The sequence below is a fragment of the Pseudomicrostroma glucosiphilum genome, assembly GCF_003144135.1.
Source record: "Pseudomicrostroma glucosiphilum strain MCA 4718 unplaced genomic scaffold BCV69scaffold_3, whole genome shotgun sequence".
Classification (NCBI taxonomy): Eukaryota; Fungi; Basidiomycota; class Exobasidiomycetes; order Microstromatales; family Microstromataceae; genus Microstroma; species Microstroma glucosiphilum.
Genome location: NW_020289915.1, coordinates 881,261 through 902,586, shown reverse-complemented (window position 1 = coordinate 902,586; position 21,326 = coordinate 881,261). Strand labels below are relative to the sequence as shown.

Below are 21,326 nucleotides of genomic sequence, written 5' to 3'. Positions count from 1 at the left end.
CTCAATCGGCTTTTGGGATATCTTTATTGCCTCGTCTGGTCGTGTAAACGGGATATCCAAATCTAGTACAATCGCAATCTTCGCTGCCTGCTGCAATGCTACCATACCACGTTGCATTCTCATTCGTCGTGCTTCGGGGCTGCTGTGTGACCGAGGAGAAGTGCCTCTGCAACCCTACCCAAAACTCTATTTGTCTACCACACTTGCTGGTCGCAAAGGGTCATGCACCGTCTCGACCTTTCCCCACGCAAGGTCCCCTCTCCACCCACCTTTTTCTATCGACTCACATCACATCAGCCGGCGCAGTAGCTCCCCACCAGACCGATACCTGACCATTTCCAACGCAAATGCCTTCATCTCCACAGCTATTGCGTCCAGCGTATCGTAGAGCTCCTGACACTGCTCGGGCGTTGGTGGTGCGGTTCGATCTGGAGCCCGACGAGTGAGGGCTTCTGCAATGCGGCGCAGGTGAGTGGGTGGGGGGAGTCCACGTTCGATCTCTTGCTGTTGCGCTGCCACCGTGGAGTCGAGCAAGGGTAAAAGCTCGAGAAGGGATGTCCGATGCAGGAAGCCGAGGAGCGAGTCGAGATCCCGAGTAGTGGCCTCGCTGAGAGAAGAGCGCCGGTAAAGCCCCCCTCCTTCTGTCCCGTCATCGTCTCCCTCCAGTGCTGCATCGCCTTGATCCTCCATCCGTCTTCTTTCCTCGATCTGACTGATTGCAGAGAAGCAGCGAGAGAGGTACGTCGGGAGGAGGTGTCGGTACACGAGAAAGGGCACAGATGTCTCTCCTCGCACGTTGAGCCCTAGCAATTTGAGCACAAAATCGAAGGACTTGGATTCATTGGCCGGCAGAGCATGTCCTGTTGCTTGAAAGTAGATCTCAGGCTCCCAGGAAGACTCTGCAGAATGCATGTGCTGCCCGCTCGACGATGCCATCCCCTCCACCAGCTCGATTGCGATGCGGGGCGTGTGCACCGCAATCGATGCGAACTTGTCCGGACCCAGCTGCTCTCCGCCTAGTTGACCAGAAGTGAGAGACTTGAGAGTGTCGGATAGCTTGCGCGACTCGCTCAAGGAGAGGGCACGCTCTGATGCAAGGTTCAGAAGAGTGAGAGCTTCGTCAGGTCGCAAGGCAGGGGGAAGTGAGCTACCAACATCGTTGTCATGTCCAGCGGATGCGTGCAGAGGGAAGCAGTGAAGCTCTTGCAGCTTGAGTATCTCGACTGGACTTCGTGAGAAAAGCGTAGAGGTATCGCTGAGGAGTTCCTGCAGAGCTTGTGCCAAGTTGCTTCGCACATTGGCATCAGGTCCTTGCTTCCCGGCTTGTGATGCACCACTATTGCTCAAAGCTGATGCACATCCCTTCACCAAAGGACGAAACGGCTGCAAGCTGATCTCCACTCTCTCGCTCAAGTAAGGCTCCATAAGTATGTAAGCCGTGAGCCAGATGGTCAGAGCCAGCTCTTCTTCCGTCGGCCGACCTCCAGCGCCATGTCCCTTCCCTGCTCCGTCTACGAGCAGCTCACTCTGAGCGAGCTTGAGGACAGGAACTAGTACGCAGAGCCTGATCCTGAAGGTTCGACCAGAGGAATCCCGTGCTGGTAGGCTAGGTATATGCGACAGAGGCTGCGAGACATTGAACGAGGGTCCGAGCACCAGCTGGGCCCATATCCGGTAGAGGTGCCACTCTTCCGCCTCCCGTGATACGGAGGAGCCAATAGATCCAGAGCCAGCGGGCGATTGCAAGCTTTTTGGAGTGTGGACGGCGGCCTGACTCATTGACAGCTGAAGGGAGGCAGCAGAATCTGCCCGAAGGCAGGCTCTGCAAAGTCAGTATGACAAGGTGGGAAGGAAGTGCGAAGCGGAAGCGGAAAGGGCAAAAGACCGTCTCCACTCGGCGCTCCAGCCACGGCAGACAGACCAGATGCTACAGGCTACGCGGGTTTCGAGCTACGGAAGATTGATACTGCAAGCTCTCTTTTGTTTTGGATAGTACAGTGTGAGGCCCAGAGTCTTCTAGAGCGCCCTCAAATCTCCCCAGTTCACTCCATGTCGTGCTGCTCAATCACGTCGTCCACCTTCAACACTGCCCTCACCAGCTGCGTGGCTAGTAGCAGCTGTTGCCTCTTGCTCTGCAGAGGATCAAAGACCCTGCACCTCTTCATGTCGTTGTCACCATGACCCATACAGTCGATGCCCAGCTTCGGGTCGCCCTCCAGGACCTGTCGGCTCTTGACTTCGGCCAGCGTCTCGATGGGCGGGTATCCAGAGTTCTCGGCCAGAGCGAGGGGAATGGCGTCCAAGGCTGAGGCGAAGGCCCTCATGGCGTACTGCTCTAGCGTTGCAATCTCGTCTGCTGCCTTGGTCACCGCCACCGAACCCACAATCTCAGCCGCACCCCCTCCATAAACCACCCGGTTGTCGACCACGAGGTTGCGCACGACGCAGATGGCGTCGTGAAGCGCTCGCTTGGCCTCGTCGATGATCATCTTGTTGGATCCACGAACGAAGACTGTGACTGCTCGAGGGTTGGCACACTCCTCGACGATGAGCATGCGATCCCGCGTGGTACCGAATGTGACTTCCTTGACCTTGCCTGCCGATCCTAGCTTCTCTGGCGAGAGATCCTCGAAGCGCGGAACGATGCGACCATTTGTAGCAATAGCGATCAGCTCAATTTCGGGGCCTCCCACCCACCTCACTGCTGGCAGGTCATGTTGTAGCAGCAAGTGGTTGGCCTCGTCGTCAAAGCCCCACTGACAGATGACCAGGTTGGCTCCACAGTCCTTGACCCTCTTGATCATGTCCTCGAACGTCTTCCGCTCGTACTCCTGCAGCTTCTTGTACTCTTCCACCGACGAGATATCGAGCTTGTGCTTCGTCTTTGGACGAGGAGGCTCGAAGGGGCAGGTCAGGATAGCAATCTTGGCATCCTTGACTTCCCGAGGCATCTGAGGGTGCGAAAAGTCCTTGTCCACTACAACACCGTGCACCAAGGTCGTATCCTCCATTGAACCTCCGATCTTGCCGTCCACCTTGATCAACTCGAAGTCAACGTCTCTCCTCTCAAGGTCCGCAACAGAGAGCACCGAGTCCACTGCAATATTCGCGAAGAGGTCGGAGGCCTTGGAGACGATCTTGCTACCCAGAGATGTCTTGGCAACCTTGATCAACTCTCCTCTGTCCTCGAGGCTGAAGTCAACTCTGTCTGCCACCTTCTCCAAAGCTGCGACGGCGATTGCGCAGGCTCGCTCGTATCCATCAGCGATCCTGATAGGGTGGATACCTCTATCCAGGAGTGTTTCTGCCTGCTCGAGGAGCGCTCCAGCAAGGACTGAGGGAGGGCAATGAAAACGTCAGAATCAGCATTCGCCCTCTGTCATTAGCTCTTTTTGCTGATCTACTCACCAACGACGCCCGTTGTTCCGTCTCCGATCTCATCGTCCTGGCTCTTGCTCAGCTCCACCAGGAGCTTGGCAATCTGATGGTCGAGCTCCATGTTGTTCATGATGGTAGCTCCATCATTTGTCACCTGGATCTCACCATCTGGCGAGATGAGGATCTTGTCCAGTCCTCTTGGACCCAGGGATGTCCTGAGAATAGAAGAGACTGTCTTTGCTGCACTGATGTGGTTCTTGATCGCCTCTACGCCTGTGGCTCGCGTCTTCTTGCCCTGCTCTCGTACGACGATGAACGGCCTTCCGTATTCATCCTGTGCGTAACCGATTTCAGACATTACGCAGAGAGAGGCGGGGTGATGCTGGTGATGAGGACGATGATGCGTGAGCGGATACTGGTGACGAAGCTGCCAAAAGTGTTGCTTGGTTGCCTTTCTTCCTTCCTCGAGGTTCGCCTCCGCCGTCGTGCGCCTGGCGTCTTTCATCTCGGCCCCGACGCGGTGGGTGGCCCAGGCGCTTTAATCTCCCCGCCCTCCCAGCAACTCGCCGGTGCCGCTCAGATCAGTCTGCTGGAATCGCGCCAAGGCGGTACCGGCCACCGCTGCCTTTAGACTCGTCGACGTACCCCGCATTCTGCAGCCACTTGGCTCTCGATCCATACAGACACACACTCACCAACACCCCCACATCGCCATCATGGCATCACCACCTCCCTCTCCCAGTGTATCTGCATCCTCACGCAGAGGATCCAACCCTTTCACTCGCAATCAAGACAGCGTAGACTCCATCACAAGGAGCTTGCGCAGGCAATCCTTTGGCGCTCACTCCACCTTTTCAGACACAATCGATGAAGAGGAAGACGACGAAGAAGGCGCTGCTACGACTGCACCCGGTGTTCGACAGATCGAAAGGGGTGTCGTGGGCTCAGGCACTGGCGTGTCCGTCAATGGAGGGCCCTCTGATGTAGAGGGCATTCCCATCAAGCCTGCATTGGGCCCGGCTGGAGGCGGTAGACGCCATCTCAAGGTCGGCAGCATGGAGGATCCTGTGAGTAGGACAGTAGCTCCTCTGGAGAAGCTCATCTGACGACCTCTATACCACTTCCACGTACCCGTGCAGGATGTCGTCTATGGAGAAGAGCGTCAAAAGCTTGGACGTACAACGAGTGACAACGCAGCCAATACTGCTACCCACAACAGGGCCCCCGGCATCATCCGTACATACAGTATGGCTCAGCAAAAGCGCCGTCCCGTCGTCATGAATGACGATCGTATCATTCGCCAGCGCAGACTGAGTCACGATGCAGTCCAGGAAGGGCCCCGACGCTTCATTGTGGACGTAGAGGAGACGATGAGGCTCGTGCTAGAGCAAGAAGACACCGACGGCAACTTCCAGATCTGCGTCACTGACAGCGGACCAAAGGTCTTGTCTCTGGGCACAGCGACCAGCAACGGCTACAAGGGCGTTGATATCCGCGGAACCTACATGCTGTCCAATCTCTTGCAGGAGCTTGCCCTAGCTCGCGAACACGGAAGGAAGCGTATCGTCCTCGACGAGTCGAGGTTGACGGAGAACCCCGTAGATCGGCTCTCTAGGATGATCAGCCAGACATTCTGGCATAACCTGACCCGCCGTATCGATGCTGGAGGACTCGAGAGAATTCTAAGCGACCCCAAGAATCGCTCGAAGCAGCAGACACCTCGCATCTTCATTCCTCGAAGCGAGACAAAGCAGATTGCTTACTATCAGAAGTTCGCAGATGAACACCCTGACTTCAATCTTACCATCGAGATCCTTCCCGAGATTTTGACCTCCGACTACACTCGTGATCTCAACGAGAAGCCTGGTCTTCTTGCTCTGGAGATGAAGGAGGTCATCAACGAGAAGGGAGAGGAGACATTGGAGGGCATTCCCTTCATTGTGCCAGGTGCTCGCTTCAATGAGCTCTACAACTGGGACTCGTACTTTATCTCGCTCGGTCTCGTCGTTGACAACATGGTGGACATGGCCAAGGGTACCGTTGACCACTTCATCTTCCAGATCAAGCACTACGGCAAGGTGTTGAATGGAAACCGTACCTACTATCTGATGCGAGCACAGCCGCCCTTCCTCACTGACATGGCCCTGCAAGTCTATTCTCGCCTTGATCCGTCAAAGGAGGAGGAGAACAAAGCTTGGCTCAAGAGAGCGATCCAAGCTGCTGTCAAGGAGTATCACACAGTCTGGACTGCCGCGCCTCGAAAGGACCCAAAGACTGGTCTGAGTCGCTACCGTCCCGAGGGTCGGGGTGTGCCGCCCGAGACCGAAGCAAGTCACTTCACGCATGTGCTGCGCCCGTATGCCGAAAAGTACGGCATCAGCGTCAACGAGTTCACACACAAGTACAACTATGGACTGGTCGATGAGCCCGAGTTGGATGAGTACTTCCTGCATGATCGAGCAGTCCGAGAGTCGGGTCACGACACTTCGTACCGTCTCGAGAAGCGGTGCGCCAACTTGGCCACCATCGACCTTAATGCCCTTCTGTACAAGTACGAAGTCGACATTGCCACTGCCATCCGCGAGCTCTTCGACGACAAGCTGGAGCTCGAAGACGACTTTGTCCTGGGCGCTACTCTCCCGCCCTCCATGTCGGACCAGCAACCGGACACGCCATCCCGCTCCATCGAAACGCCACAAACCTCTGCAGAGTGGTTCGCCCGTGCCGCCTTCAGGAAGAAGCAGGTAGACAAGTACTGTTGGAACGAGGGCCGTGGGCTGTACTACGACTACGACACGGTCAAGGAGGAAGCCTCGCACTATGAATCCGTCACTGCCTTTTGGGCCATGTGGGCTGGTCTTGCCTCTGAAGCTCAAGCGCACAAGCTTGTAACGCAGAGCTTGCCCAAATTTGAAATGCAGGGTGGACTTATTCCCGGGACGGAAGACTCACGAGGCAAAATCACCCTCGACAGGCCTAACAGGCAGTGGGACTACCCTTATGCTTGGCCACCCCATCAGATGCTCGCCTGGGTTGGACTGGAGCGATATGGCTACCTCGAGGAAGCTCGTCGTCTAGCCTACCGCTGGCTCTACCTCATGACCTCTGCCTTTTTCAACTTCAATGGCGTCGTACCCGAAAAATTCGATGCAGTAGCACTATCGCACATGGTCAATGCGGAATATGGTAATCAGGGAGTGGACTTCAAGTTTGTTCCCAGGGAAGGCTTCGGTTGGTCTAATGCCTCCTTCCAGGTTGGACTTACCTTCCTGACTGTGCAGCAAAGGAGAGCAGTGGCTGCTCTCCAGCACCCAGATGATTTCTTCAAGACGAACAAGAAGTAAAAGATGGGAAGGGTGGGGGCTGGAAGGAAGAAGACCACGAGGAGAGGGGATATGTTGGTTGAAATCTAGAGTTGTGTACGACTTGAAGGAATGTATAGATGGCTGGAGGTAAAGGAAGATACGTACAGATTGGACAAGAGTAGGGAGGAATGCTTGTCTCGACTGCTCAGATTCGCGCATTTGTGATCGACCCTACCCGTCTCGACTCGACTCGACTCTTAATGCTATACGCTGCTTATGCATGCCTTGCTCGCAGTGAGGATGAGATTGACAAAGGGTGGATTGAATGCAAGGGTTCCTTGTTGACATTGTCTTTACTAAGTACAGCACTCCTGCTACTTCCAAATGTCTCCAAATGGATCGTCCTTTGCAGCGCCTCCGCCTCCAGCACCACCGCCACTCGCCGAAGTGGTAGTCGAGGTATTGAATTCCCCCCAGATATCACCCGAGCCCGAGCCACCACCGGTGCTCGCTCCTGCCCCGCTCTTGTTCGGAGGACTGCTCATCGACCCTCCTCCACCCCAGACGTCCGCAGATCCAAAGATGCCAGACGAGGAAGTGGCCGTCGAGGTAGGAGCAGCCCACGGATTAGAGGCTGCCGCTGCCGCTGTTGGAGGGGCAGCACTAGACGAGGTGGAGGTGGAACGAGTACCCCGAGCTGCTGCTGGTACACTGCTTCCGCCCATGCTCAGCCCGCTGAAGGCGTCCAGCCCCCCGAATGCTCCACCTCCAGCGCCGCCTGCTTGCTGACTGGGCATGGGAGGTGAGCGCACAGATGATGACTGGTTGAAGAGAGAAAGGATATCCGACTTGCCCCTTGCGCCACTGTTGGGGGACAGCGCTGCTGCTTGAGGCGGCGGATCATGCCAGTCGAGATCAAACAGGCCTCCCCCTCCTCCCGACGCTGCAGGAGCGGCAGGCTTGGCTGATGCGGCCGGAGCTGGAGCGGGTGCAGTGGTCGTCCGAGTGGGCGCAGCATTGCTAGAGGCTCGAACGGCGGGAACATCGTCCAGCAATGAGACGCGAGGGGACGTCACGCTCGTCGAGGCCGGAGCTGGCATGGGATCACCACCTAGGAGGTCAATGGCAGTAGGTAGCGGTGCAGGAGCTGGGGCGCGAGCTGATCGGCTAGAGGATGCAGTGGAAGTTGCTGCGGGTGCTGCTGCAGCGGCAGGTACGGCAGAAGCGGCTGCTCCTCCATCCAGTACACTAGGATCGCTCGGCGGCTGTCCCTCCTTGGCCCACCGCCTCGTCTCGTACTTGCTCCTGATGAAGCTCTCCACCTTGTGCTCCGGGGGAATGTGACCGGCTTTGAGGTGAGCCTCCCAGTAGAGATTGACTCGCTTGTTGCCCCACTTTTGTATCGAGTCCATTTGCTCTGGCGTCCAAATGTCTAGGTCGATGGACTTGACCTTTGAGATGTGGGTGCCCATGCTACGGTGAATACCTGAGCAGCGAATACATAGGAAACAGCCACTGACAGGACGAGGGAAGAAGGTGTGATAGTCAGTACGAGTGGACCACATTCTGCGCAGCTACACCATCAGTGTACTCACATGTTCCATGAAGCCCACCGAGGATCGTTGCGTTTCTGCGAATTGTCGAGGCAAAGGAGAAGAAGGCGTCAGTGGCTCGCCCCGTCCGTATATGCTGCTTGCTACTGTCCCTTGTGTCTGCTCCCACTCACGCAGTCTGCGCAGGTCTTGTTGTCTGGCTGCTTTACGAGTGCCCTGAGTGTCTTTGCATTGAGGTCGTTCTGAGCCTTTGACTGCACTGGGCGTGACATGGTGAGAGCAGGAAGAAGTGGTGAGGTGAGGTGGGTACGAGGTGGTGGAGCAGGAAGGAGCTGCGTGGGTGTGCGTCCCCTTGTGTGTGTGTGTGTGTGTGGTGCGTGGGCCCAAGCAACACCCTGTGCGTGCGGGTGGCTGTTGGCCCTTGGCTTGGCTGTGCGCGCGTGCAGGCCACCCAGCGTCCACGCCCCGCCCTTCGGAAAGGGAGACGCCACTCCCGCCATTTAACTCGAGACGCGTTACTTCTTCCCGAATCGCCTCGCCCAAGTAACACCACTCACTATCGCAGATCATGGGTAAGTAGCACTGGCCCGAGGCATCTGGAGTGATGTGTCTTTGATGTTCGTGCCTCACTCTTGCTTCCCTCATGCAGCCGGCTACGGAGAGAACCCCTATGGACAAAATTATGCAACGGGCGGAGGCGGAGGAGGGGGCGGCTTCATGATGGGCGGCAGTCAAGGGGACAGCCCCTCAAAGGGAGGCGTGAGTGACAACAACGAGGGAGGGAGGCAAGTGATCCAAACGGAGCTCACATTCCATTGCATTGCATACCAACGTCATGCAGTTCTCGGCCAAGAATACCCTCAGGCCAGTGACCGTCAGACAAATCATCTCTGCCACACAGGCCCACCCAGATGCTGAGTTCAAGGTAGACGACCAGGAGCTCGGGCAGGTGAGTGCTTCCCAACTGCTATCGAGTGTAGCTTGACGCAGGAGAGAGGCTGACAGGCACCATCACTACTTCCTCCCACAGCTCACCTTCTGCGCTGTGATCCGAAATATCTCGAAAAACGCTACCAATATCTCCTACACGATGGAGGATGGCACAGGTGAGATTGAAGTGAGGCAATGGCTGGATAGTACTTCGGATGATTCTGGAAAGGCTGCCGATATCCAGTGAGTGCTTCGCAGCGGCTAAGAGAGGAAGAGACTTAATCGACTGAGATCCTGCTTCCCCACGCCCTTTAGAGTGAATACCTACGTTCGCGTACTGGGCACAGTGAAGGCGTTCCAATCGAAGCGCAGCGTGTCGGCCGGTCACATTCGTCCGGTGAATAGCTTCAACGAGGTGCTCTACCACAAGATGGAGGCAGTGTGGGTGCATATGCAGATCACAAAGGGCACAGGGCAGGTGAGTTCTGCGCAGAGAATTGACAGCGCTGATAGTGAGGGCCTTGCAGCTGACACTTCATCCTCCTGTGTCTCCTAGAAGAGCGGTGGTGGACAGGCTGCAGATTACGGCAGCTCTACACCGGCGACTGGTGGAGCCGACTTGACGTCAATCTCAAATCCGACGCAGCGCAAGATCGCTCAAGCCATTCATACCCTGGTCACCCCCGACTCAGAAGGCATCACGGTTCAGCAAGTGGCGGCAAAGCTGCAAGGTCTGTCTGCCGGCCAAATTGCGTCAGTATGGCGAATGAGGATGAATGTGCGCGTCCGTGTGCTAGAGAGAGAATACTGACGTCTTGTCGCTACGTCCTCCACTCCCTTACAGCAAGGAGATCGACGAGATGGTCAACAATGGTTTCCTGTACCACACCATTGACGACGACCACTTCCTGCCACCCTGATCTGGGACTGTACCACCTCTTTGTGTCTCTCAAGTCATTGCATCCCATTGCATTCTCGAGCTCGTCGTTGTGTGTGTGTGTGTGTGTTCTGCACTGCACGCCTGAGGTCCTCTGCCTACGTCGTCCACGCCCCGCCCGGCGGCTGTGACGCGCAGATAGACTGGCGGACCTCCATCTGCGCCTGCGAGGCTGAATCTGCGTGCCAGGCGACGACGACGACGGGGCCCAGCGGCTTCGATCTTCTCGCCCTACCCATTCACCAACACCATCACCACCACCACTCCATCCAGGTTCGCATTTCTCGCCCACCTCACACACTCTCACTAACCAGACAGTTCACTACATAAAGAGAACGTCTTTTGGGCCCACCTCCTTGCTTTATGACCGCTACTCCACCACCCACTGCGCCGACTCAAGTCAAGCAGGACAAGCCTCAGCTCGCTGGGACCAGGATCAAGCAGAGAAAGGGAGTTGCCAAGTCTCAGGCCAAGTTCGAGCCAGAAGCATTCCGCGACAGTCTCTTTACCCACTTTGAGAGCGTCACCTCGCCTACCGATTGGGATGGGTATGCTGCTGCCCTAGACCGAGCGGGCAACACCCTCGACTATCGCAAGTACTCCGATCAGCTCTTTGATATCCTCATTGCTGGAGGCATCTTGGCTCCCGGTGGATCTTATGAAGACGAAGATGCACCTCTTAGCCCCTTTGCCATCTTCAAGGCAAAGAGTGCAAAGGTGGAAGATGTGAAGCCTTACATTACCGTCCTTGACAAGGTCATTCGACGATACAAGTTCCTGCAGAAGCCACTCGAGGAGACGACCTTGACGGGAATGCTCCAGTACATCAATCGCTTCTCAAAGGAGCAGAATGAGAAGCTAGCAACGACCACGGCTCTGCTGCTGCAGACAAACTTGCTGGGCGCTAATGTCCTCCAAGTCCTACAGAAGGACCACCTCGTCAAGGACGACCTGGCCATTACCTTTGTGGACAATGTCTTCAAGGCATACCTCTCCGAGGCCCCCATCGAGGCGCTAGGCTCTGTCCTTCGCAAGGGAGGCATTCGCGACCCCCTCCTCTTCTTCCCCACTCAGAAGCGAGCTCAACCAGGAATCGTCACGAACCACTTCAAGAGCGTCGGTCTCAGCTCTGTAGCCGATTACTGGCAGAAGAGGGCTGCTAGAGATGCGCGTGAAGGGGTGATCAGCAGGTTGAGCGAAATGCAGTCCGACGAGAACACATCCAGCGAGGAGATTGTGGATTTCCTCAAGGAGCAGCGAGCCCGTACTGGATTGGCCATGGACGAGTACGTACCTATCGTCTTTGATGGTTTGGTCAAGTCCATCTCCTGGTCCACCCGTCCCGACCAGGCAGAAGCCCAGGCCACAAAGGAAATCTCCACCTTTTCGCCCATCCTTGCTCCGTTCACTCCTTCGCCGAAGGCCGAGATTGCTCTGATCAACAAGATTCAGCTCTTCTGCTTTGAGGAACAGCGCGCGCTCAAGAGCTTCAGCAACCTACTCAAGGTCATGTACAACGATGATGTGCTTAGCGATCAGGCCATCATCTACTGGGCTACCAAGGGCGCTAGACCAGAGGGAAAGGACATCTTCTTGCAGCAGGCCGCACCCCTGGTAAAGTACCTGCAGGAGCAGAGCGATGATGAGGATGATGAGTAAGGGAGTGCGGAGGGAGTGGGAGTGGGAGTGGGATGAGCGGAGAAGGGAAGAAGGAGTCAGGCGCAGCCCAGCTCCCAAGTTCTGGACGTGCCAATGAAATGCAAGTAAGGCTGTTTGGTGTTGAATGCAAAAGGGGAAAGATAGCATCCAGCAGCAGAACTCAAAAAGGGAGGGAAGGGAAGCGGGGAAGTAGAGCAGTGGTTGATGACAAGAGTTATGGTGTGCTTCTCCTATCTCCTGCTCGTCGAAAATGCAAACAGGCTTGATGAAATCCCTGAATCTGCGCACTCATTGTCAAATGTACTCCTTGACAGTAAGCGGTAGGACGGCAAGAGGAAGGAGCGTGAGGGATCTCTTCGCTGAGAAATGACAGTGGTATAGATATTTAGTAGTCCTACGTTGAACAGGTGACATACAGTTTCTCCCCTCGACACCGTGCCGTCCATTGAAGTCTTGCCGCCGCATCCCATTTTATGTCGGTCTGGATCTTCCCACCCAATGGAGAAGCAGGCTTCACTCGAGGTCTCACGCCCGATCTCCCTCTGGTAGCAACAGCAGCAGTATCACCAGCCTGTTCGAGCGGAAGGGAGATGCTTTAGCAGGGTCAGTAGCAATATCCCAGAATCCCTACGCATGCCCTTCGCTCGTACTCACCAGCCATCAGCACCACTGACGCTCCTCGCCAATTGCGCCACTGGGCTCTCCAGTGGAATGCGTATACCCTGCACGATAGGTACAGCTAGCGGGCCTGCTCCTGTTCCTGGCCCCGCTCCTGTCGTCGACGTCTTTCCCATCACTCCAGCAGGGTCTCCTTGCCGCTCCCGGCTCGCTTCAGTGGATCGAGGCGTGCTGGTTGTGCTCTGTGGAGGACTGAGGCTAAGAGGTGAAAAGTCGACTCCCAACGTCGGGAGGCGATTATCTGATTTGGTTGGGAGACCCGAGATGGTTGGGGATCCTTTAGATGCTGCTGAGATCTGCTGTTGTGGGAAGAGAGCAGGGAAGAGGACCGATAGGACGTGTTGCAGGGTAGTAGGCTTCCCGTCTTCTGTCAAGGGCGGTACCCCTTCTTGTAGTATTGTGCCGCCCTGGAGGACAAACTTGACCGGAATAGCCTTGAGACCCGGCAGCCCTTGTCCCTTGACTGTACGGCTGCCGCTATCTGTCGGACCGACTGTACTTGTCGTGGCACTACTTTCGGTAGCAGCTGCTGCCGTGTCTTCGCTTCCCTTGTCGATTGGCAAATTCGGATTCGAAGAATTGAACTGACTGCTCGCGAAGACACCACCAGATGGAGCCGCATATAGCGAGCTAGCTCGCCGGGGTACCAGGGAGGAGCTCAGGTCTTCATGACTGCTGGTATGAGAGGCAGATCTGAAAGTTGAAGGATAGGAAGAGGGTGGAGCGCTCGGTTGGGGTGGGGGAGCGGGGTAGGCTGAAGCTGCTGGGAGGATCCTGGAGGTGAGAGAGGTGAATTGCGCATAGTCGCCTGAGCATTTGGAGAGGAAGAGGGCGACAATCTTTCAGTCTCGATCTCCTTTCGACGTCACATCGAGTACTCTCACTCACCTCCTATTAGCGCGTCCCAGATGCCGTCCTGCTCAGGCCTTCTAAGGTTATTGACCTTCTTGGTATTGCCGTTGCGTACAAAATCAGCCTCCTTGAGCATGCCCATATAGGCCTGTTTCGAGCTTTCCACCAACGCAGCTATGACATTCTCGGTGGATGCAAGAGTCGGGTTGCTGGTAGGGCTCGGAAGCTTGGCGTGAGGCAGGTCTTTGAGTCGCAATGTGATAGGCCATGGTATGGGAGGTGGGTGTTGGAGGTAGGGGGAGGTACGAGAAGGAGAGGCTTCTCGTCTCCTTCTCGAGGAGGCGTGAGCTGCTTCGGTGCCTTCTGTGTGATGCCGAGTAGGAGCCAGATTGTCTACAGAATGGTCGTAAAGCAGTCCAATCGGCCAGTGCCTATTGTAAGAGAAAGAAGGAGACTGCTTCAGAATGTCTGCGTTGCGGCGTCCATGACGGCTGCTACTCACCACTTGAGCGGAGTGCCTCTATACTCGAACCACAGCTCCTCGTCCTTGATCGTAGCAGCTCCCCGGGCGTCGCAAATCAGTCCAACCAATGCCTCCTTGACTTCCTGCACAATAAGAGGAAGGTAGAGATTCCGCCTCACAGTCATGTAATAGGTGTACTCTGCAGCCAGAGAGCTATCTGACCCACTGGGCAAGTCAGACAGAGCTACGGAGACTGCCAGTGGCAGAGAAGAGGAGAAGACATCGGTTGCTATACGAGAAGAAGAGGAGGAAGCCGAGGAGGAGGGATCGAGAACAGGGCCGCTGGATAGGCGAGACGGTCCTGCGAAGCCGCTGCCAGAGGGACGAGCAGGCGTCGAGGACATGGCAGAAGGCGGCAGAGCCTAGGGTCTACGGGTGCGTAGACTCGATCGCTGAGCTGTCCTGAGCTGTATGTGTGACGTACTTGATGGTGAGGTGTGGAAGACTACAGAGCTGTGACAGCCGTCCTGTAGCATTGACCTTGATGGCCCACGAGGGTCGGTGCGTCAATCGGAATCCCCGATGCCACTTCCGTGATTCCACGCTGCTCGTGTGTTGATCTCCCAGTCTTGACCACCATCCTACTCACCGCAACAATCGCAACCACGACAAGTCTCGATTGACAGACCCAGCTACATCGTGAACTCGCCCCTCCCCGACAACAACAAGCGGCTCCTGTCGTAACGAACGCAATGGCTTCCGCCATGACAGCTACACGGCCGGCCGATAGCGCCTCCAACACACCTCCAACCATCACAAAGGACTCCGCCGACGACACAGATCTATCGAGTAAGACCATCTCTAGCCCACACGAGCTCACAGACTGGGTGGACGGACTGCTCGACACGCTTCAAAGCAGGTTTGACGTGATGCAGGGACAAGTAGAGGAAAGAAGTGAGTCCTCCAGCAGCAGAGGAGAGTGAGAAGAAGATGGACGTGGGAGACTGACTGGAGTCGCCTTTGCGTGCCCCTTGCCTTCTCAGTGTCGGAAATGGCTCGAAGAATCGATACGCTGGAGAACAGCATCGAGGAGCTGCTACAGGGTCAGAGCGGCGTTGCTCAGAACGCATCTGAAAACTAAAGGAGAAAAGTCCTGAGTAGGCTTCAAATCTCAGGTTTCACACCTCATAGCCCATGTCACGTCTGTAACAGTATCAAACATGTTCATACCTTGCCTCATCTCTACTTTGCCAAACATACGACGCTACGAAGAAGGATCACTTGTGCTCTAGTATGAAATTGCACGAGGATGGAGGAAGAGAAACAGCTACACGATGTCCAGGTCCACGGCAACATTTGCTACACAAAGAGTCTCCTTCCGATGCTCAGACGCAGATGAGGGCCCGGCCTCAGACACTTCCAGCTGGATCTCCCGGGTCAACCTCACCTCCGTGCCACATGTAGTACGTCCGGCAGTTCTCCAGCTTCTGGCAAAGCTCATCCACTTGTGCCTTTCTGGCTTCTTGCGCCTCCTTCAGCTGACGCTTGGCCTTTCTCCCCACTGGAGTGGCCAAATCCGATCCGCTCTTGCGAGGACTGGAAGAGCCACCATTGGCCTGATCCGACTTTTCGTTCTGAGCGCGGAGCTCTTGCTCCCTCTGCGCCTTTGCTTCTTCGTAGTCTAGCTGAGCACACCGGTACTTGATGAAAGCGATGACAGAGGTGATGCTGGCCGGATAGTTCGTGCCCATGAAGACCTTTCCCTCGTCAGGCAAGGGCGACGGCGAAGACAGAGAGGAACTACTGGACTCGTCTGCGCTTTTCGGAGCTCCAGTCTCGCCTGATATTTTCACGGGCGTTGTTGGTGCGTCCAGGACGACCATTGAAGTGTCACCGTCGCTGTCAGTCTGGGGTTGTTCAGAGAGGGCGGCCTCGACCTTCGCTGAATCTGACTCGGGCTGTGTCTTTTCTTCGGTCGCTGCTCCTGCTTTCAGCGGACTGATGTTGGGCGCGTTGGCAGGCATGGCTTCTAGAGGAGGAGCATGCTTAGTCATAGGCTCGCCGTAGATCAGCACACACCAGGCCCAGCGACCAAGGGTATGAGCAGGCATGTTCTCATTGACTGGTTGTGGAAAGGTGGGGTCAGACGATGTGTCAGTGTCGGAGACCACCATCTGGTCAAGGGCGGTCATACTTACATTCAGTCAATTGCCAATAGACTCTTCCATCGGCGTCGACTCCCAAGGGCCCAGTCCTCAGCTTGTTTGCCTCTGTCTCTTTGTATGCGTTGACCCTCGTATCGAGAATCCTCATCTTGAAATTCTTCTCCTTCTTCTCTTTCTGTGACTTCCACTTGTTGAAATTGTCGGCTTGAATCATGCTGGGTGCACTGGTCCAGATCTCCTTCTTGATCTCTTCCCACTCCTTTTCGTGCTCCTTCAGCTCCTCCTGCCGAGCCTTTTCTATTGCAGGAAGACGGATTGCCGCTGCCTTCAGCTCCTCGGCCACCTCAGGCGTCTGCATCACAGCTTCTAACAGACCGCAAATGATGGCAATCTTTTCTTCCATCTCTGGAGCTGGGGCGGGGCCGGTCTCGGCTGGCGGAGTAGCCTCTGCCTGCTTGCTCTCTGCATCATCACCGTCCGGTGCCGGTGTGGCAGTACTGCGATCCGAGGAGGTGCTTGCTGAATCTGAAGCACTGATGGCCACAATCTGACGCGACGACTTCCTTTGCCCTGCTGCCGCCGCTGCAGTGTCTGCGATGACCGATGAGGGAGTTTGGCGCTGCCGACCGCTTCGTCGGCTGCCCTCGGAAACGACTCTACCACGCTGAGCCCCCTTTCGACTACTTGAGCGCGTAGGAGGAGCGTCCTCGTCATCGTCTTGCTCCCAGTCCTCCCGATCGCTGTCAGCATCGCCTTCGCCACCTTCATCTTCGGAAGGAAGTTCGCCCTCATCCGAGGAGGAGCTCTCCATCGACTCGTAGTCAGCCAGGCTCTGAAGCTTTACCCTCTCTAAGGCTCTGACCTCTGCGGCTCGTCTTGTTCGAGTCAGGCGCGATCCTAGCAGTGTCGGCTCGTGATCCGCAGGAGTGTCATCACGGTCATTCCCAGGATTGTTTCCCTCGTCGTCAAGATCCCTCTCGATGTGAGGAAGAGTTGGCACGAGTGCGCCTACGTTCTCGCAAAGATCTTTGGCGGCCAACCATGGCTCCCCGCGTTTCAGATCACTTCCAAACTCCCGATAGGCTTTAACGACCCTTGTCGTCTTCGCCTTTGGCTGCGCACTATTACTATGGATATTGCTCAGGCCCGCAACGGCGACGACAATGCGCTCAAGGAGCAGCTGCATCTGCCGATGAGTCCAGCTATCGAACTTATCAAGCTGTGACAGTGTCGCTTTAGGTACCTTGATGAAGTCGAATCGGACCAGGGTCTCGTAGATCCAGATACGCGCCCAGATGTTGTCAGGTTTCAGTATCGTATCGATGACCTGAAGCTCTGGTGCTGGTACGGGCGTAGGAGCCTTCAGAGGACGTGAGAGTGATGTTTGTCGAACAATCTTGGCCTCAGAGACGCTCGGACTGGAAGCCGTAGCGTTTGCTTTTGCCTTTGCCTGAGACAATGTCTTCTTTTCACCAGCGGAGGTCTTCCTGACGGTCGCAGCAGTCTTACTTTGACTACCTTTTTGCTTCGCGTTGACCTTGTCCGCAGAGACAGAGGATGTGGAGGGGCTTGCTGGTGACGCAGCTTTGCCTGCGTCCGCTTTCAATGGCACCTCCATCGAATCCTTTCTGTTCTTGAAGCCGCCCAGCGGAGCCAGGCCTCCCTTCTTCCTGCAAAGACTACACTGGCATCGATCCTGACAGCGTGGGCACTACAGGCGACGAAAGGAGGGCATATTAGTCATCACTTAATCAAATAGTACACCGTGGCTGTTTGTCTCACCTTGAAGTAGAAGGGGGCTTTCTCCCCGCCCTCGTGTTCCTTGACGTCTACATTTGACTCGTTCTGGCCTTTCTGCATGATGTTCTCGACAGACTCGTCGTAGTGCGTCTTCAGCGCCCTGTCGCAGTATTTGAGCGCGCATCGCTGTCCGTTGGGCCGCATCACTGAGGCGTAGGGGAGGTGGGTTCTCTGTCAGCATGTAGATGCTCCGGCTATCTCGCTTCGCTCTCGAGATACTCACTAGTGCAACGTATCATCTCCGTTTGGCAAGCCGATCTGTGATGATGGCAGAGAGGCCCGTCCCCCCATGCCGCAAGCTTCTTCGTCTGCTTTACGTCATTTGTAGAGACGCTTGAGGTTCCGGGACTGCTCTTGGCCGTCTCATTCTTGCTTTTCTTGCTCGGCCCGCCGCTAACGTTCGTACGTACTGCAGGACTATCTCCAGAAGAAGGCCTCTTCTTGGTGAGCTTCTTGACTTGCTTGGGAGACTTAGGGCCCAAGGGAGGCGGGTCCGAGAGGTCGTCATCGTCCTCTTCCGCTGGTGTCTGGCCGGCAGAATTGGGCATGAGAGGAGGTGTTGTGAAGTCGATCTCATCGCGATCGTCGAGAGGAGGCGTTGTGTGAGTCTGCTTCCCATTGCTTCTGCTCGCTTGGGCGGGTGTAGATGATGGTGTGTAACGCTTCTTACTAGAGGAAGCTTCGTCCTCCGAGTCTGACAGAACAATTGCTTCGATCAGACTTGACGACGTCCGCGGCCTGAAGCTCACTGAGCAGACCAGAAGGAGGTTCGAGAGACAAAGTCAGTTCAAGAGCATCTATGTTCACGGAACACCTTGCCGGACAGTGGAGTAGACTGAATGGCCGAGGCGAAATGTACAGCCTCGAGCAGCGGTCCCGCAACTCACATACGCTTTGTCTCATCGCCTTGGAGGGTGAGAGGGGGGTGGCTGCCGGCATGCTGTGCTGGTATTCAGCAGACAGAGCAAGGATGAAAGGCGAGCTCTCGTGACAGGAAAAGTTGGCAAGTAAGGGGAAGGAACGGGAGTAATGAGGGCGGGCAGGAAGCGTCACGCGGCGCGTGTTCCCACTTCCGTCGTAGAGTGCTTTGACGATCAGAGGCGCGGCAGACGCTCCTCAGGCTTAGTGACACTAAAATGGTAATATTACAATTGAGGCCTCAACACAGAGTCATAGCAGATGCTGCCTCCTGATTTTCGAATACTTGCAGAGACGCAGATGGAACGACAGCGTCGCTACTACAGCACTTGAAAGAATACAATGCTGTTGCCGCCCGCATCGACACATGTCATTTCTCGCTGACCCCAGGAAGTGTTTCTGGGCTTAGCAAGGATCTTGGAAGAGCCAAAGTGGTGTGGTGGAAAGTAGTTCGAAAGGTCTTGAGCATACTTTTCCATCTTGTATGAGAGCTCAGCATACAAGTCTGGTGAAGGGGGTGCGTTGTTTGTAAGCAGTTGCTCGGTCATGGCCATGGCTTCCGCTTACTCACTGTCTACGCTATCTACCTCTATCCAGAGACTGCCCTTAGGTACAGGCTCGTCAGCGGCTGCTTTCCTCAAATAGAGCGAAACGCCGCCCTCGCCTTTACGAGCTCCTGGCTCGGCCCGGTGTAGCTCAGCTCTTCCCGCATCGGCAGCGCCGACGACTGCAAAGCCAAGCACCTCCTTGTACCAAGGAAGAGCAGTAGGAATATGAGTCACAGAGAAAGAAGGGATGGCGCGCTTGAACGTCGCGAGAATTTGAGGCGGCAGACTCTTGACTGTGCGCAATGATCAGACAGGGTCAGTCTTGGAGGTGCACACTATTGCTGGACTTCAGAGACATGACTCACTCTGTGGGCTTCCATCTTCCTCAAAATTGTACTTGACGCCTGTTGTTGCATTAGCTGGCAAGCCCATGTTGGTGGATCTTGGGAGAAATTTGGCGTCTGAGGCGACTCTTTGGGGTGAAAGCAAGATTCGCAAAAGCCGTCAGGTGGCAGGCTCTGCAACATGGAACGTCCTCGGGAAACTCACTTTCTTTCAATCTTGCCCTGCAGACGCGAGCTGAAGCCTGTCTCTTCGTCTATGGGCAGAATTATGTGCAGGTCTGGCCGCCGGCTCGCGAAGGCGACCATACCTCTGGAGAAGACGGAGGGTATTCGAGGCTGCGCAGCGCGAAAAGGCGTGGCCAAAGGAGAGACGAAGAGGACCTCCGTCCGTTCAGGAGCTGGACTGTGTCATGCTCTCAGGTATCAGGGCTATGGTGACCGTCTTGTATGCCAATCGCGTGGATGCTCAGCCAGATGTGGAATGAGAGTGAGTGTTGTTGGGGGAGAAAAGGGGGAGGAGGCGAGGCAGCTCCGCTTCCAAGCTTAAAAAGTGCGTGCACGGACGGCCGGCTGTGCGAGACGAGCCGTGAGGATCTGCTGTTGTCCGGGCGAGGAAGTCGCCGAGGTCCTTCTGCGCCTCTCCACACCTTGACTGAACATTCTCATTCCCAAAGGGCGGCTTCGTAGCTATGGCTTCTGTTGGAGACTGTGAGTGTCCCCCTGAGGTGGCGATGCAAGGTCAAGAGCATCACAGCAGCATGCAGGAAAGGTGTCAAGGCACGCAAGGGGCTTGGCGGCAATGTTGAGCCTTCGATTGCTATAGAGCACTGACGAACCTTCCGATCCGACGTCAACCTTGCGCTGGCGAAGACATCTTCTTGATCATCGTACTGTCTATCATTGGCGGTGTGGTGTACGTGATGAAGGCGCCAGCTATACAGCAGGGCTTTGCTGACGCGAGCGATAATCTGAAGGTGAGTGCTATGGGCAGCATCAGAACGACAGAGGTGGCGAGCTGATCTACTTGGGGGCCCTTGCTGATCCGATGGCGCCGAGCAGAAGAAGGGTGTCTCTTTGGACTCGTCAGGGGTGTCTATCAAGACGAATCGAAGGGCTCCTACACGGGAAGAGTACCTGGTAAGTACAGTAAGAAATAGGCAAGAGAGAGGGAAAGACGTAGGCTCAACGTGCGGCTGTTGTTCGCTTCTTTGTGATCCTTTCCAACCGATAGGATGCCACACAAAGGTCTTTCGCAAAGAGCTCGGAGATGATAGCCCAGCACAAGGACGCCTTTACGACGACTGCCAGTCAGCGCTCCAAGGATCAAAAAGCAAAGACGGAGACTGCGTATCGCAAGACCGCCTGAGGGCATCGCTCATTGTGTGGTGACAGCTGGACAGACTTGGTCATATGTAGCATACAGTGACGAAAGGGTCGGCTAAAGAGTAGAGCAGCCGAGGGGCACCCTGGGCTGGAAGACAATGGCATAGCGGCGAGAGCTCTCACCGCTGGACACGGTGTGCTCCCATGTGTTATGACTCCTCCGCGCCGATGAGACAACGAGGATGTCCATCACTCTGTGACGTCCTTCCATCTGTTGTAACGCAGTTTGTCTGTATGCTGTCTTCGAGCCAGGTGTGGTGTACGATTGTCATTGCCGTACGCTCCCTCTCCCCCGCACACGATCGAGGTCCGCGTCTGTGGCTGCACCCTGTCTGCATGGCCGGCCCTGTGCCGCTTCCGAGGTGTTTTGTTCGAGTGGAGCCGGACTGACCAACGCTCTTGTTCCTTGGCTT

At 55.8% G+C, this 21,326-nt stretch overlaps 10 protein-coding genes across 10 annotated transcripts; 4 read left to right on the top strand and 6 right to left on the bottom strand.

The window, feature by feature from the left end:
• Positions 1–205: 205 nt before the first annotated feature.
• On the bottom strand, positions 206–1,844 carry BCV69DRAFT_143528 (hypothetical protein). Its single transcript, XM_025489307.1, has one exon. The coding sequence runs from the start codon at positions 1,777–1,779 to the stop codon at positions 289–291; it is 1,491 nt and encodes a 496-aa protein (XP_025349584.1). The 5' UTR covers positions 1,780–1,844; the 3' UTR covers positions 206–288.
• A 93-nt stretch (positions 1,845–1,937) lies between these two features.
• On the bottom strand, positions 1,938–3,820 carry BCV69DRAFT_257255 (putative t-complex-type molecular chaperone, epsilon subunit). The gene is made up of 2 exons (XM_025490623.1): positions 3,409–3,820; positions 1,938–3,334 (listed from the first exon to the last, which is right to left on the bottom strand). The coding sequence occupies exons 1-2, from the start codon at positions 3,734–3,736 to the stop codon at positions 2,043–2,045; spliced, it is 1,620 nt and encodes a 539-aa protein (XP_025349583.1). The 5' UTR covers positions 3,737–3,820; the 3' UTR covers positions 1,938–2,042.
• A 257-nt stretch (positions 3,821–4,077) lies between these two features.
• On the top strand, positions 4,078–6,969 carry BCV69DRAFT_281414 (putative neutral trehalase). The gene is made up of 2 exons (XM_025491980.1): positions 4,078–4,445; positions 4,518–6,969. The coding sequence occupies exons 1-2, from the start codon at positions 4,095–4,097 to the stop codon at positions 6,720–6,722; spliced, it is 2,556 nt and encodes an 851-aa protein (XP_025349582.1). The 5' UTR covers positions 4,078–4,094; the 3' UTR covers positions 6,723–6,969.
• A 970-nt stretch (positions 6,970–7,939) lies between these two features.
• Positions 7,940–8,508, bottom strand: BCV69DRAFT_246226 (Arf GTPase activating protein; the record flags this gene model as incomplete). The annotated part of the gene is made up of 3 exons (XM_025490194.1): positions 7,940–8,198; positions 8,279–8,313; positions 8,410–8,508. Coding segments are annotated over 3 exons (393 nt in total), but the record flags the coding sequence as incomplete, so codon positions are not given.
• A 246-nt stretch (positions 8,509–8,754) lies between these two features.
• BCV69DRAFT_292872 (hypothetical protein) lies at positions 8,755–12,158 on the top strand. The gene is made up of 9 exons (XM_025493814.1): positions 8,755–8,808; positions 8,886–8,995; positions 9,078–9,185; positions 9,267–9,409; positions 9,482–9,644; positions 9,723–9,897; positions 10,121–10,157; positions 10,293–10,376; positions 10,436–12,158. Exons 1-9 carry the CDS (start codon positions 8,805–8,807, stop codon positions 11,760–11,762), a joined length of 2,151 nt encoding a protein of 716 aa, XP_025349580.1. The 5' UTR covers positions 8,755–8,804; the 3' UTR covers positions 11,763–12,158.
• A 156-nt stretch (positions 12,159–12,314) lies between these two features.
• BCV69DRAFT_281412 (hypothetical protein) lies at positions 12,315–14,273 on the bottom strand. The gene is made up of 3 exons (XM_025491979.1): positions 13,795–14,273; positions 13,329–13,723; positions 12,315–13,248 (listed from the first exon to the last, which is right to left on the bottom strand). Exons 1-3 carry the CDS (start codon positions 14,157–14,159, stop codon positions 12,413–12,415), a joined length of 1,596 nt encoding a protein of 531 aa, XP_025349579.1. The 5' UTR covers positions 14,160–14,273; the 3' UTR covers positions 12,315–12,412.
• Positions 14,274–14,519: 246 nt separating this feature from the next.
• Positions 14,520–14,896, top strand: BCV69DRAFT_297708 (hypothetical protein; the record flags this gene model as incomplete). The annotated part of the gene is made up of 2 exons (XM_025494142.1): positions 14,520–14,709; positions 14,799–14,896. The coding sequence occupies 2 exons, from the start codon at positions 14,520–14,522 to the stop codon at positions 14,894–14,896; spliced, it is 288 nt and encodes a 95-aa protein (XP_025349578.1).
• A 790-nt stretch (positions 14,897–15,686) lies between these two features.
• Positions 15,687–18,777, bottom strand: BCV69DRAFT_143207 (hypothetical protein). The gene is made up of 4 exons (XM_025489306.1): positions 18,608–18,777; positions 17,944–18,468; positions 17,703–17,866; positions 15,687–17,631 (listed from the first exon to the last, which is right to left on the bottom strand). Exons 1-4 carry the CDS (start codon positions 18,657–18,659, stop codon positions 15,934–15,936), a joined length of 2,439 nt encoding a protein of 812 aa, XP_025349577.1. The 5' UTR covers positions 18,660–18,777; the 3' UTR covers positions 15,687–15,933.
• A 16-nt stretch (positions 18,778–18,793) lies between these two features.
• BCV69DRAFT_281409 (hypothetical protein) lies at positions 18,794–19,773 on the bottom strand. The gene is made up of 4 exons (XM_025491978.1): positions 19,736–19,773; positions 19,552–19,658; positions 19,210–19,479; positions 18,794–19,143 (listed from the first exon to the last, which is right to left on the bottom strand). The coding sequence occupies exons 2-4, from the start codon at positions 19,616–19,618 to the stop codon at positions 18,959–18,961; spliced, it is 522 nt and encodes a 173-aa protein (XP_025349576.1). The 5' UTR covers positions 19,619–19,658; positions 19,736–19,773; the 3' UTR covers positions 18,794–18,958.
• A 449-nt stretch (positions 19,774–20,222) lies between these two features.
• On the top strand, positions 20,223–20,982 carry BCV69DRAFT_143195 (hypothetical protein). The gene is made up of 4 exons (XM_025489305.1): positions 20,223–20,238; positions 20,401–20,504; positions 20,590–20,667; positions 20,762–20,982. The coding sequence occupies exons 2-4, from the start codon at positions 20,451–20,453 to the stop codon at positions 20,894–20,896; spliced, it is 267 nt and encodes an 88-aa protein (XP_025349575.1). The 5' UTR covers positions 20,223–20,238; positions 20,401–20,450; the 3' UTR covers positions 20,897–20,982.
• The last annotated feature ends 344 nt before the right edge of the window (positions 20,983–21,326 follow it).

Excerpts from the sequence above, each read along its gene's own strand:
- BCV69DRAFT_143528 (XM_025489307.1), bottom strand. The coding sequence starts at position 1,779 with ATGAGTCAGGCCGCCGTCCACACTCCAAAAAGCTTGCAATCGCCCGCT.
- BCV69DRAFT_257255 (XM_025490623.1), bottom strand. The coding sequence starts at position 3,736 with ATGTCTGAAATCGGTTACGCACAGGATGAATACGGAAGGCCGTTCATC. Across the intron at positions 3,335-3,408 it reads CGGAACAACGGGCGTCGTTG|TCCTTGCTGGAGCGCTCCTC; the intron begins GTGAGTAGATCA and ends GCCCTCCCTCAG.
- BCV69DRAFT_281414 (XM_025491980.1), top strand. The coding sequence starts at position 4,095 with ATGGCATCACCACCTCCCTCTCCCAGTGTATCTGCATCCTCACGCAGA. Across the intron at positions 4,446-4,517 it reads TCGGCAGCATGGAGGATCCT|GATGTCGTCTATGGAGAAGA; the intron begins GTGAGTAGGACA and ends GTACCCGTGCAG.
- BCV69DRAFT_292872 (XM_025493814.1), top strand. Across the intron at positions 10,158-10,292 it reads ATTCTCGAGCTCGTCGTTGT|GCGACGACGACGACGGGGCC; the intron begins GTGTGTGTGTGT and ends TCTGCGTGCCAG. Across the intron at positions 10,377-10,435 it reads ACCACCACCACTCCATCCAG|AGAACGTCTTTTGGGCCCAC; the intron begins GTTCGCATTTCT and ends CACTACATAAAG.
- BCV69DRAFT_281412 (XM_025491979.1), bottom strand. The coding sequence starts at position 14,159 with ATGTCCTCGACGCCTGCTCGTCCCTCTGGCAGCGGCTTCGCAGGACCG. Across the intron at positions 13,724-13,794 it reads AGAGGCACTCCGCTCAAGTG|GCACTGGCCGATTGGACTGC; the intron begins GTGAGTAGCAGC and ends CTCTTACAATAG. Across the intron at positions 13,249-13,328 it reads CTGGGACGCGCTAATAGGAG|GCGACTATGCGCAATTCACC; the intron begins GTGAGTGAGAGT and ends CCAAATGCTCAG.
- BCV69DRAFT_143207 (XM_025489306.1), bottom strand. The coding sequence starts at position 18,659 with ATGCCGGCAGCCACCCCCCTCTCACCCTCCAAGGCGATGAGACAAAGC. Across the intron at positions 18,469-18,607 it reads GGCGATGAGACAAAGCGTAT|TGAGCTTCAGGCCGCGGACG; the intron begins GTGAGTTGCGGG and ends TGGTCTGCTCAG. Across the intron at positions 17,867-17,943 it reads GGAGATGATACGTTGCACTA|TGATGCGGCCCAACGGACAG; the intron begins GTGAGTATCTCG and ends CCTACGCCTCAG.
- BCV69DRAFT_281409 (XM_025491978.1), bottom strand. The coding sequence starts at position 19,618 with ATGGGCTTGCCAGCTAATGCAACAACAGGCGTCAAGTACAATTTTGAG. Across the intron at positions 19,480-19,551 it reads GGAAGATGGAAGCCCACAGA|TCAAGAGTCTGCCGCCTCAA; the intron begins GTGAGTCATGTC and ends CATTGCGCACAG. Across the intron at positions 19,144-19,209 it reads AGAGGTAGATAGCGTAGACA|ACTTGTATGCTGAGCTCTCA; the intron begins GTGAGTAAGCGG and ends CCCCTTCACCAG.
- BCV69DRAFT_143195 (XM_025489305.1), top strand. The coding sequence starts at position 20,451 with ATGAAGGCGCCAGCTATACAGCAGGGCTTTGCTGACGCGAGCGATAAT. Across the intron at positions 20,505-20,589 it reads ACGCGAGCGATAATCTGAAG|AAGAAGGGTGTCTCTTTGGA; the intron begins GTGAGTGCTATG and ends GGCGCCGAGCAG. Across the intron at positions 20,668-20,761 it reads CTACACGGGAAGAGTACCTG|GATGCCACACAAAGGTCTTT; the intron begins GTAAGTACAGTA and ends TCCAACCGATAG.